Here is a 12391-nt window from a genome sequence, read left to right as displayed (position 1 = left end):
TAGTAAGATTTTTGAGAATTTTAGAGAGAGAAAAAATTGAGTGTTGTGCAGGATTCGGTAAATTAAATTTAATATGGAATTTAGCACCCTCTTGTGTGAAACATAATAATCTTTTCGGAACTCAAACCTACACGTGATATCTAATATGTGGAATAATTTACATTCAACTCATTTCATGGTTAGATATCCTCAAATAGAATTATACAATCGAATTAATAGTACTCAATATTAATTAGTGGAAACCATGATATAACACAATAGGGCTGACAATCGGGCCATATGAGTTGAGGTTGGGTTGGCTCAAGCTTATATACCATCAGAGCCTCATTAGTATAGGTTCAAGCTTACATATCATCAAACCTCATTACTATATGCTCAAACTCGATTCGTGTGTTTTTTTTGGCGTCAAATTTATATAGAGCTTATATTGAGAAATATATAAAGTACATACTTTATAATTTTGCATCTGAACGTGTCAAAGAAAAAACCTTTGTGGCCAAAGAACGAAAAACCGAATATTGACGAAGAGCAAAATAAAATAAAAACCATGGTAGCAAAATAGGATAAAGACCATAATCTGTTCCTTACACCTTGAAGCAAATGATGTTGAATGTTGCAAATAATTAATTCTTAAGTAATTATATGACAAAAAATGCATCATATTCCAAAATGAAGAAATACAAAACAAATAGAAGTAATTCTAGATATAAATTGTATTTTTGCATCGGAGTCCAAAATGAAGTTTTATTTTTGACTTTTTTTCGACTTAATCCCACTTTGCACCCTTGAAATGGAGCTTTTTGGCACTTTGCACCCTTGAAAAATAATAATAGCACTTTGCACTTTAAAACACAATAAATCATTCACAATTCACCCTTAATTGAATAATAAAGGATAATTCATTATTTTATTGGGAATTTTTTTGGGTGCAAAATAACAAATTAAATTGTTATTTCTTCAACCTCCAACCTAATTTCGAGTGCACAAAGTGCGAAAAAAATTAAAATCACACCGATAATTATTTTTTTTAATATTTTCTTATAAATTAAAATCAATTAAAATTTTATCACTAAATTATTCGATTGATATATCTTTTATTGTAATTGGTGAAAATATTAGGTAGAAATATTTAGAAGAAAATATAATTTTCAGATAACTTGATAACGAAATAAAAATATAATTTTTAAATACTACTAAACTAATTAAATTACTTTTATTAGCTTTAAAAACTCATGTAGGGTGCATTATGTATGATAATTTGTATTTTAAAGGTGCAAAGTGTTATTAATGCATTTCGATAATGCAAAATGCCAATATGGTATATTTTAAGGGTACAAAGTAGAATTAAGCCCTTTTTTCTTAACAAAATAAAATGATCTAATATAGTTGTAACTTGTAACTGGTACGTTTGAACATATTATTAAAATAATAAATATATTATATATTTAATTATTAAATTAATCGATCGAGCCTTATTTGAGTTGAGACAGAGTAGGCTCAAACTCAGTGCGACTCACTTAAAATTAAGCTCGACTTATATATAATCAGGAGGCATCAAGCTTCGGTTAGGCCCGGCCCAATTGCCGGTCCTAATAAACCATGGAGTTCTAATAATATCTACAGCCATAATGGTTCTTCTAATTTGGCCCAATAAAAGTTCAAGCAATTAATTGCTCTAGAAATTCAAATTTATTGCAATATAGAATGGTTTTACCAATGTTAACAATATGTTTTTTATGATGATTTTCTCCCAATGATTTCTAATAATATCAAATTAATATTATAATAATGTTAAATTAACCAATGCTTTATAATAATGTTACTTCAACTAAAACTATTTTAACCAACATTCTATATTTATTTATTTTACATGACACTTTTGTTTAAACTAAAATGAAATGGATGATTCTCCTTGATAGTCTCGGTCAATAATAAGACTTACATTCTCTAATTACGTCAACAAATAATATTAATTTTTTTCTTTTCTTCCCTTTTCTTTCTCTTCGGCCATTCGTCTTTTCCGTACAACCCAAAAGTGACGTCATCATGTCCGGCTAAAATTCACATTCCGCCCAATACTTCCTCAACGCCAATGGCAACTGCAGGCTCCATCCAACCCATGCCGCCGCCGCCGTCGCCTCCTCTGCAGCCACCGTTACCGCCGGTACAAACATACACGTACCCGCCGATCATCATCGTCCTCACAATAGTCCTCCTCATTTTCTTCTTCGTCGGCTTCTTCTCCGTATACTTCTGCCGCTGCTTCATGCAGAACATACTCTGCACGTGGCACATCCGCCACAGCCCCGCCGGGACACCCGTCGCCCCCGCCAACCCCGCCGCGGCCGGCGGCCTCGGCCTCGACCCCCTGATCGTACAGTCGTTCCCGACTTTCCTATACTCGACCGTGAAAGAGTACCGAAAGGACAAATACGGGCTCGAGTGCGCGATTTGCTTGATCGAATTCGAAGGAAGCGACAGCCTCCGGTTTCTAACCACATGCTGCCACGTGTTCCACCAAGAATGCATCGACCTATGGCTCGAGTCGCACAAGACGTGCCCCGTCTGCCGGAGAAGCCTCGACGGGCCGGTGCACACGCCGGCGAAATCCCCGATTTTCTCCGGAAACGAGACCGAGAGGGTCGGAGATAGTGTTAGGATTACGATCGACGACGAAGAAAGAGGCGGTGGTGGTGGTGACGACAAAGGGCAAGATAGGGTTTCTTGTAGCAATAATAACGACGAAAACGACACGGCGGACAAATTGTGTAGGTCGCATTCGACGGGGCATTCGATAGTGAGAAATAGGGAACACGACGACGATAGGTTTACGTTAAGATTGCCGGAACATGTTAAGACGCGCATTATCGTGGGACATAGTTCGAGCAAGAGTTGGACGGCTATCGGAGAATATAAAGATAAAGATAAAGATAAAAATGTTGGCCTTGCTGAGGTTTCTGATTCAGGCAACAAAGATTCATAGGTTATTCAAGAAACAGTTAATTTATAAATTCTTTTTAGGATGAACTGCCCTCATATAATTCTGTAGGAAGGAGTTATAATTATGTAGGTAAAAAATATTAAATAGGGTTATTGAAGAAACACAATGAAGAAAGGTGATTCCATATTTTTTTATCCTTAATTTGAATAAAGTGCAAAGGGCAAATTATATTGTTGTCTAGGTGAAGAATTAGATAATTCCCATTTGTTATTGAATGTTCCTTAGAAACATGCAATCCCCGGTTGTGGTAAATATGTATCTACAAATTTATGATCAATGTTGTTAGAATTGGATCGGATTAGACTGGCCGGTCAGACCGGTTGGGCCGTAACCCGATTATGAGGCGGTCCAGTCTGATCTCTAAAATCGAAAAAATTGAAAACTTGTTGTCAAATGATTAAAATCCGGTTTCGGGTAAAACTTGAGAACCGGCGAATGGGTCAAAGAACCCAGTTTTCGGCCAGAACATCTCAAACCACTGTTGAGTTGGTTATTTTTGGCTAGATTTGAGCAGACATTCACGAACTTAGTTGTGGATGGCCGGATCTAGTCATGGGTGGTCGAAGGATTGTCGGGTATGGTCGAATATGATGGCCAATTGCTAGATCTGGAGAATAATGAGAAAATGTTAGGTGTAAGCAAAACAAATACATAGTAAAAAATTGGGCGAGGTAGAGAAAAGTGAAACAATAGACGAAAGATTAAAAAATATAAATAAAATAGTACTTTTTAAATATTAAAATTAATAAAATATTAACATATTAAAAAAAAATTAAAAACCCGGTTGAACTGATCTGACCCTATAGAATCATGACCAAATGATCATCCAATTCCATAGCCGGTCTGATTCTAAAAACATCAATTATAATGCAATAATTCGATATATTTATGATTTTTTCTTTCAACTTCTCTAACAAGCTGGGCCGGCCCTGAGGGCAATTCGCACCTGCTGCTTAGGGCCCTAACCTAAACAAAATCCCAAAATAAAATTTCTTTTATAAAGTGCTGAATGCTGATAATTAAAAATAAGCTTAATTTTACTTTGCAGCCTTGAAATATATCACTTTAGTTATGTTTGAAGTGAATGGACATTTATATCCTCACAAAACCCACATGTGGCGCACGTGCAGACAATTCCGGCGAGAAACGAAAGGAAATAACAAAATTAAGGCACCGTACAACAATTTAACTTGTTCAGGTAAAATTTTGTATTTTTTATTTGTCCAGGGGTAACATGCAAAACGACGATAGTTTGGAGGGCGAAGTGCCATTAACCCTACGAAATTATTTGTAAACAAAATAAACAAACTTGCAAACACTATAACCCAAATTTTGTTTTTTTTTTTTTTTAATTTTTGTTTATTTTCGGGTTTGACATAAATTGCAAAAGTAAATACTTATTTATAAAGGGTGTTACTATTTGCAGCGGGACTTTTACTGAAATTGGCTTATTTGCAGCGGTACCTTTTTCATTTAATTTTTTTTTTTTCAATTTCTCTCTCCTATTCCAAACACTCTCTAGAAATTCGAATTTCGTAAAAAAATTTGAATCTCCCGTTTTCTGGAGCACGAAAACTCGAAGAAAATTCAAGTTTCCGTGCTCTGCAGAACGGGAGATTCAAACGGCTTGAATCCTCCGTTCTGCAGAGCACGGGAACTTGAATTTTCTTCGAGTTTCCGTGCTTCAGAAAACGGGAGATTCAATTTTTCGTGCTCGAGAAAACGGGACCTTCAAACTGTTTTTTGAATTTTTATTTTCGGAAAAAAAAATAAAAAATATTTAGATATGAATCTCCCGTGTTGTAGAACACGGGAACTTGAATAATCTCATGTTCCCGTGTTCTACAGAACGGAGAACTCAAAAAACATGAGGTTCCCGTTCTGCAGAACACGGGAACTTGAAGATTATTCAAGTTCCCGTGTTCTACAACACGGGAGATTCAAGTTTTTTTAATATTTTTTTATTTTTTTTTTTATATTTTTTTTCTAAATATCGAATTTTCTAATTATTTGAGGAACACGATAACACATATTCGGATTATTGTACTCGTTTGTACATTCATCATCAAATATTTCGTCAAAATCACCATCATCACCCTACCAAATTATAAAAATTAATAATACAATAAAGGAATATAAAAATTAATAATAAAAAAATAAAAAAAAAAATGAAAATTGATATGCAAGTTCCCGTGCTGTACAGCACGGGTAACTCCAATATTTTCCACATTTTTGATACTATTCGTGCTGTATAGCACGATTGTATCAACTTTTTATTTATTTTTTATTTATTTTTTCTTTCTTTTTACCATATAAAAGTTATTCGAGTCAGCCATTGAAGAAGTCGTTGTTCGTTTTTAAATTTGTCGAACGAGCTTCAAATTCTAAGTTTTCGATTTTTTTTAGTTGAGAGCGTTTCGGTTTTTTTAAAAAGTTAGAAAATTGACAAATGAGGCTACCGCTGCAAATAAGCCAATTTCAGTAAAAGTCCCGCTACAATTAGCATTTCAGATTTATAAATTATAATGTTACAATTATATATTAACTACAAATAGGAAACAATATGCAATGCATCATAATCTGGAAAACAAAAAACGATTTTGAGGGGCCAAAAACCCATATTTACATAATATTATCAAAACATTTATATAAAAAAATTAAAATAAAATAAAATTAGGGGCCTTTTGATCTAGGCCCAATAAAAATAAGTTTCACTACATATCAACCCACATGTTTTATTTATTACAAAAAACTCACAATACAACCATGTTTAAAATATCCTCTCAAGTTTCATTTGATACAAGTCCACCTAAAAAAATATTAATAAAAAAAATGGAAATACATAATAGCACAGTCAGCACCCAACCACCGCTCCGCCGCTAGAGCACCACCGCCAAAACTCCGCTTGTACCTCAAAAGAACATATTCAAATAATATATATGCACCAACAAGAATTTGAACCCAAATTTTAGATGGCAATGTACTATTCTACTATTAGACCACTAGAGTTTGTTGTTAACTTGTTATAACTGAATGTTCTGTTATTAACAATGTTGTTACCACCGGATTGAACTGGTCGGTCGGACCAGTTCGATCGTGACTCGGCCTTGAAGCGGTCCGGCCTGACCTCTAAAATGGAAATTTAAAAATCGGGGTTAAATGACCAAAATCCGGTTCGATCGGGTAAAACCCGAGAACTAGCAAGTCAGTCAAGAAATTCGGATTTCGAAAGTCTCAAACTACCGTTTGAGTTGGTTATTTGTGGCTAGATTTGAGCGAACCTTTACGGACTTAGTAGGGGGTCCGGATCTAATCATGAGTGGTATGGTCATGGGTGATCGAATAGCGATGTTCGATTGCCGAATTTGAAGAATAAAGAATGGAAAAATATAGAGTATAAACAAAATAAATATAGTAAAAAGTGGGGTGAGGTAGATAAATGTGAAAATAATAGGTGGAAGATTAAAAATATAAAAACAAAAATATTTTTAAAATATTAAAACTAATAAAATAATGACGTATTAAACAAAATCAAAAGCCCAGTTGAACCAGTTCGACCCTATAAAAACATGACTCAAATGCTCGTCCGGTTCAATAGCCGATCTGGTTCTGACAACATTGGTTATTAATATCAACTAATCCAATATTTGATTGTAAAAATCTATTGACTGCTCTTTTAATTTGTCATTAATCTTGAACCTTATGATCGAATTTCGAAGGATGATACTTCAATATTTGATTCCGTACAACTTTTCAAGCTGTTGAACTTCACGGTATGAATTTATCTATGTTAGTAGTACTTGTAATGTCATAAGGTAGAAAATGTTGTTGTGATATGATTTACATCCTTTGCATATTGTCTCTCTAGGTGTAAGGTTTGTGAATAAATTAGCAATATGTGATTTGTGAAACATCGTCTAAAGAGTGTCGCAAAACAAAAAAAGACCGTATTATTTCGAGTTGTTCTAGTTTGACAGACGCCTCGCCTCGTATAGATGGCGGGTGTCACAATAATTAGGATGCAATGGCACGGAGTCCACGATCAACACCGCCCTTCTTAGGATCTTAATCTTGAAGTCCATGATGAAAGAGCATATATATTTTCTCGGAGAAATAGACTAACAATTCCATGCTTCTGAACATTACATATAATGTAATGTCCAAGACTTTCCAACCTAAGTCGATGGCCAGCCAAGCCACTGGCACATTGGGCACATGTCTACTACCATAAGCTAGGGGTGTGCACGGGTTGGTACGGTTCGGTTTTTTGCGATAATTATCCAAACACGTATCGATATTATCGGTTTTTCATATTTTAAAACCGTGTATGTCGGTTTTTTTTCCGGTTCGGTACTAATCGGTTTTTCGGTTTTCGGTGAATGGTATCGGTATCAATTCGGTTTCGGTTTCGGTTTCGGTTTCGGTTTCGGTTCGAATCGGTTCGGTATAAAACATATGCTTGATTGTATGTCGGTTTTTTTTCGGTTCGGTACTAATCGATTTTTCGGTTTTCGGTGAACGATATCGGTATCAATTCGGTTTCGGTTTCGATATCGTTATCGGTTCGAATCGGTTCGGTATAAAACATATGCTTGATTAACGGTGAATTTGGACTTCTATCACATTTCTTTGAGAAAATTAACAAGTAACAATCCATAATTAGCTAATAAAACATATTTACTGCATTAAAAAAAAAAAAAAAAACTTCTGCCATAAAAAAACAGAATGAGATTACAACTAATAAACCTCATGTATGTCATTAATGTCATCTTCAAAAAAATAAACTTGTTGACCAACACAAAGTTCAACTACACCAAAAGATTAAGCATCTGAATATGGCCACATTGATTATCAAAAAAACTTACCGATTTTTCCTATCTATCAAACGACGTTGTTTTGTATTCCCAAATCGGTTCGGCTTGGTAAATCGGTTTGGCAAATTTTTTTTTTCTCCATACACATACCGATTTTTTCGGTTTTTCAAAAAATATTTACCGTATTGTGTTTGAAGTCGGGACAGTGTATATCAGTTCGATTTCTTCGGTTTTCGGTTCGGTTTTTCGGTTTCTCGGTTTTTATGCTCACCCCTACCATAAGCCCACCTCTAAAGTACGTGGAATGTATTGGGGTCTGGTCGTAATTAGGGGCCTCTTTACGATGCGAAACGTGGATAATTGATGACGCTTCATCAGGAATCGATTCCAATAATTTATATTATTGCGCAGGTTAACTAGAAGTGATTAAAATTTTCACAAGATTCTTACTTTTTGAATGTAGGAGGATTTCAGGAAGCTGAATATGTGATGCACTTTTTTCTTTTTTCATGTACTTCTTTTCACAATAGCTGAATACCACCTATATTTGGCATTTTTGGGCAATATATAGGGTCATGTTTGTTTTAGGAAAAAAAGAATGTTGGTAATTACTATTGGAGATATTAATATTAAATGATACGTTTTATTAATAGCTTAAGCTTTTGGTTGATGTGGTCATTCAACATGATATCAGAGCCAGACCAAATGAAAGGTCCTGAGTTCGAATCCCACAGCCACCCATTTCAAATATTTCAAATGCTTGGTCCTGAGTTCGAATCCCACAGCCACCCATTTCAAATATTTCAAATGCAAGGCTTCAAATTTAATTCGCCGGCAGGCCCGGCACGATACATTTCACTAACAACTTAAGACAATATACGATATTTTTTTCAAATATTTCAAGTGCACGATACATTTCACTAACAACTTAAGACAATATAAGATATTTTTTTCAAATATTTCAAGTGCAAGGCTTCAAATTTAATTCGCCGGCACTATACATTTCACTAACAACTTAATGCAATATAAGATATTTTTATGTCGCGACGACGAAAAAAACATGACATCACTATGATTGTTACAATTATTTCCCACCGATTTTTTTTTTTTTTTTTTAAATAGTACAAGTTACTTTAGTTTCAAGTCAAAAATATATTATGTAACTATTATATAAAACATAAATGATTTTGCATTCCATTGTGATATTTGATTAATTTTCAAATTAATCAAATTATAGTAAAATATTCTAAATAAGTATTTTGTATAAAAAAATACAATACATTAACAAACTAATAATAACATTCTTATTTTTTTTTCTCAAGACATATTTGTTATTGAGATAGTTAAAATATACTCTTATTTTAATTTATAAATAAAAATAATTTTTTTTATAATTATTATGATAATTAATCCCAAGAACTATATTACTTATAATTTTAAATAATTATTAGGTTTCTTATGAGAATATGTTGTTTCGAAAAGAAAAAAAACATGCATGTCGGGAGTATTCATATGATGTAATATAGTATTTGAGGATATTTTTGTATTTTAACTGTTAAAGTAATGGGACAAAAAAAGATCTTTAATAAAAATGTAGGTTATGTATTTTTTATTTATACAACTTATAAGCTTTCTAACAACTTATTTTTTAAAAATTTAAGATATTTTTTTATAAAAACTTACCAAATAAATTTTAAGAGATTATAAGCTATATATTGACAAAAATTGTTATAAGCTATTTCGAATAACTTATAAGTTTAGTCAATCGGGTCCATAATGTCGCCCAATTGACGAGTTAACCCAACTTTTATAGGTTCACTTGGCTTGTATCTTATGTGACACACAAAATCTTGTCATTTGAAGAGCTAAAGTTAGGTTTTAATTTGCCCAAAAATGTTACATATTCATCAATGTAAATTGCTTAATATCATTGCTTCATATGATGTGATTAACAAGTGTCTTAGTAAAAAGATGACCCAATATTATTTAAAGAAAATCTAATTTAATATATACTTCCAATTTAGCAAAATATTTAACACATTTTTACATTATAAGTTTCATGATACACACTGACACACATAGACATAGACATAAACGAGAAATGGCCGCGCCTCGTATTCACGATGTTTTGCTAGTAGTTTTTATGATTACTGGGTTGACAACAATGGAGATCGACATTGCGTTGGGACAACATCCTAAATCAGTATCCGATATTGTGTCACGTTGTTGGGACACAACCAATTTCATCGTATATTGTTCATTTTACATATCTAATAGGTATCCTATGTTCTATAAGCCAAATCAAAGATGTTGTAATTATGCCCAAAAGACGGACATAAAATTCTTTTGCAAACGATTCGTGAGTGGTAAGAATATAATATATAGTTCATATAAAGTGGTGGATCTTGCAAGATATTGTGGTAATCCACTTCCAGTTGGTACAAAATGTGGAAGTAAGTCTCGATTTCTTAACTTTTATGTTCTTATTGAAAACACTTTCTCGTAACTACGATAAATTTTATATAATGGTAATTTTTAATTAAATAAGTCTAATGTAAAAACAAGTCAATTAGCTTAAAATATTTTAAGTTGCATTTAAAATCTACCAAAATACCATCAACATAAGTTTAGATAGTTTAATAAATTGAATCCATCGTAAAATAGATCTCATTAAATTAATTTATGGTTTTATTATTATGGATTTGAAAATTTAAAATCATTTCTTCAAATAATTGGATGCAAATATTTGATGAGTTTATTAATTATACATTTAATTAGTTACTTACAATTGTTTTGACATTGATTATTTTATATATTGTAGATTACGCAGAAAGGGATAAAAAACGCGCAAGCAGCATACTACGCAGTACTAAGAAACTATATATAGCTAAATCATGGTCCTTGTAATAATTTAAAAGTTAATTAGATATTCGTTTGATGGTTAGACACAAATATAATTTTGTTATAATTTTGTGAACGATCGTTTGTTAGAAACGAGGCCGACGAGGGAATGGGCTTAATGCATCAGTGGGTCAAGCCCAATGACTTAAGCCCACTAGGGTTGAAAACCCTAGTATAAATAGACTTCAAACAAGAGTTTGAGATCAGATTTTTACACACCAAAAAAACCCTAGCCGTCCAGCCCTAGCCGTCCAGCCTCTCGGCCGACGCTGCCCCGCCGCACCGGCGCCGTCCGCCGCCGGAATCCGCCGGTTTTTCTTCTCCTTTCTCTATCGTATTTCCTTTGTTATCTAACCCCTTTGTATCTAGTGCTACAGTAGGGGGAGATCGGTTTATTCGAGGTGAAACCTAATTGGAGAGGAGCTGCTGCCCCGACGGAATCGCCACACCGCCGCTGCACCGCCGCACGCGCCGCCGCCGCTGACACGCACGCGCCGCCGTCGCCTCACCTTCGGATCAGCTGCCGTTTGGTGGTGTTCCTGCAGCCCCTAGGAGTGGTATAACGCAACTTGTACGTGTTTGAGTTTGGATTTCGATTCGTCGAAATCTCACGCTACAAGAGGTAATTAAATCGGAACTTTCGTAAATTAATTCGAACATATTTTGTATGAATTATTATTTACGAGCATGAGTAATATGTGATTACGTGTTTCGATTTTGCAATATGATAATCAAGCATTTTTTATAATTCTTTTCGGTTTTACATGTTTTAATAAAATCGATAATTACCATGTGTATGGCGGAAGCGTTAAGGTACGTTGACTATGTGATTAGTTTATGCATGTAATCGAAACTAGTTCGATCTAAAAATTTTAAATTCCGCTGCGTATACATGCACGATCCCCAACACATACGCCCGAGTTTTTGAATACCGTTAATTCTTCTGGTCTTCCAAATCATGAATTAAAACTAAATGAAGGTGTTCCAGTCATGTTGTTGAGAAATATAGACCAATCTTTAGGTTTGTGCAATGGCATCCGACTATCAATCACAAGATTAAAAAATTGAGTTTTGGAAGCAAAAATTATATCATGAACCAACAATGGTCACAAGGTGTTTATTCCACGATTCACTCTAACGCCATCAGATAGCAGGAATCCTTTTAACTTCTAGCGTCGACAATTTCCTATCACTCTTTCGTTTGCAATGACGATAAATAAAAGTCAAGGCCAATCTCTTCAACATGTGGGTATATATCTTCATAAACCAGTGTTTTCACATGGACAATTATATGTTGCTATCTCAAGAGTTATGAGTCGAAGAGGCTTGAAGATACTTATTTGTGACAGGAACGGAAACACCTCAAATACTACTACGAACGTCGTTTATAAAGAAGTTTTCCAAAATCCGAGCTAAGTAAATTATTTATATTTTTTTTAAAATTTATTTATGGATGTTTTGTCTTGAAAGTTTTATAAAAAGTTCTTTTTTCTTTTATTCTGTCCTACGGTGCAGGTGACATATGATCAAGAGTTGAAAACAACTACTCTATTAGAGGCCGAATTAATTCTTTGGTGGATAGAGTTTTATCAGATTTTCCAGTAAAATATTCAATATATAGTTTTTATTAGATTTTTCAGTTTAATATTCAATATATTTGAATTTCTGTTCTTTT

General features: G+C 33.8%; 1 protein-coding gene across 1 annotated transcript; it reads left to right on the top strand.

Annotated features, from left to right (window-relative positions):
• The first annotated feature begins 1958 nt into the window (after positions 1-1958).
• On the top strand, positions 1959-3278 carry LOC105961142 (RING-H2 finger protein ATL29). Its single transcript, XM_012985385.2, has one exon. The coding sequence runs from the start codon at positions 2093-2095 to the stop codon at positions 2981-2983; it is 891 nt and encodes a 296-aa protein (XP_012840839.2). The 5' UTR covers positions 1959-2092; the 3' UTR covers positions 2984-3278.
• Positions 3279-12391: the final 9113 nt, after the last annotated feature.

The sequence above is a fragment of the Erythranthe guttata genome, chromosome 5 (genome assembly GCF_056151865.1).
Source record: "Erythranthe guttata isolate IM_541 chromosome 5, IM_541, whole genome shotgun sequence".
Taxonomy (NCBI): domain Eukaryota; kingdom Viridiplantae; phylum Streptophyta; class Magnoliopsida; order Lamiales; family Phrymaceae; genus Erythranthe; species Erythranthe guttata.
The sequence above is the reverse complement of the archived record's forward strand: the minus strand, read 5'-3'. Positions and strand labels throughout refer to the sequence as shown.

Bases quoted from the DNA above. Each gene is read 5' to 3' on its own strand.
- LOC105961142 (XM_012985385.2), top strand. From the start codon at position 2,093: ATGGCAACTGCAGGCTCCATCCAACCCATGCCGCCGCCGCCGTCGCCT.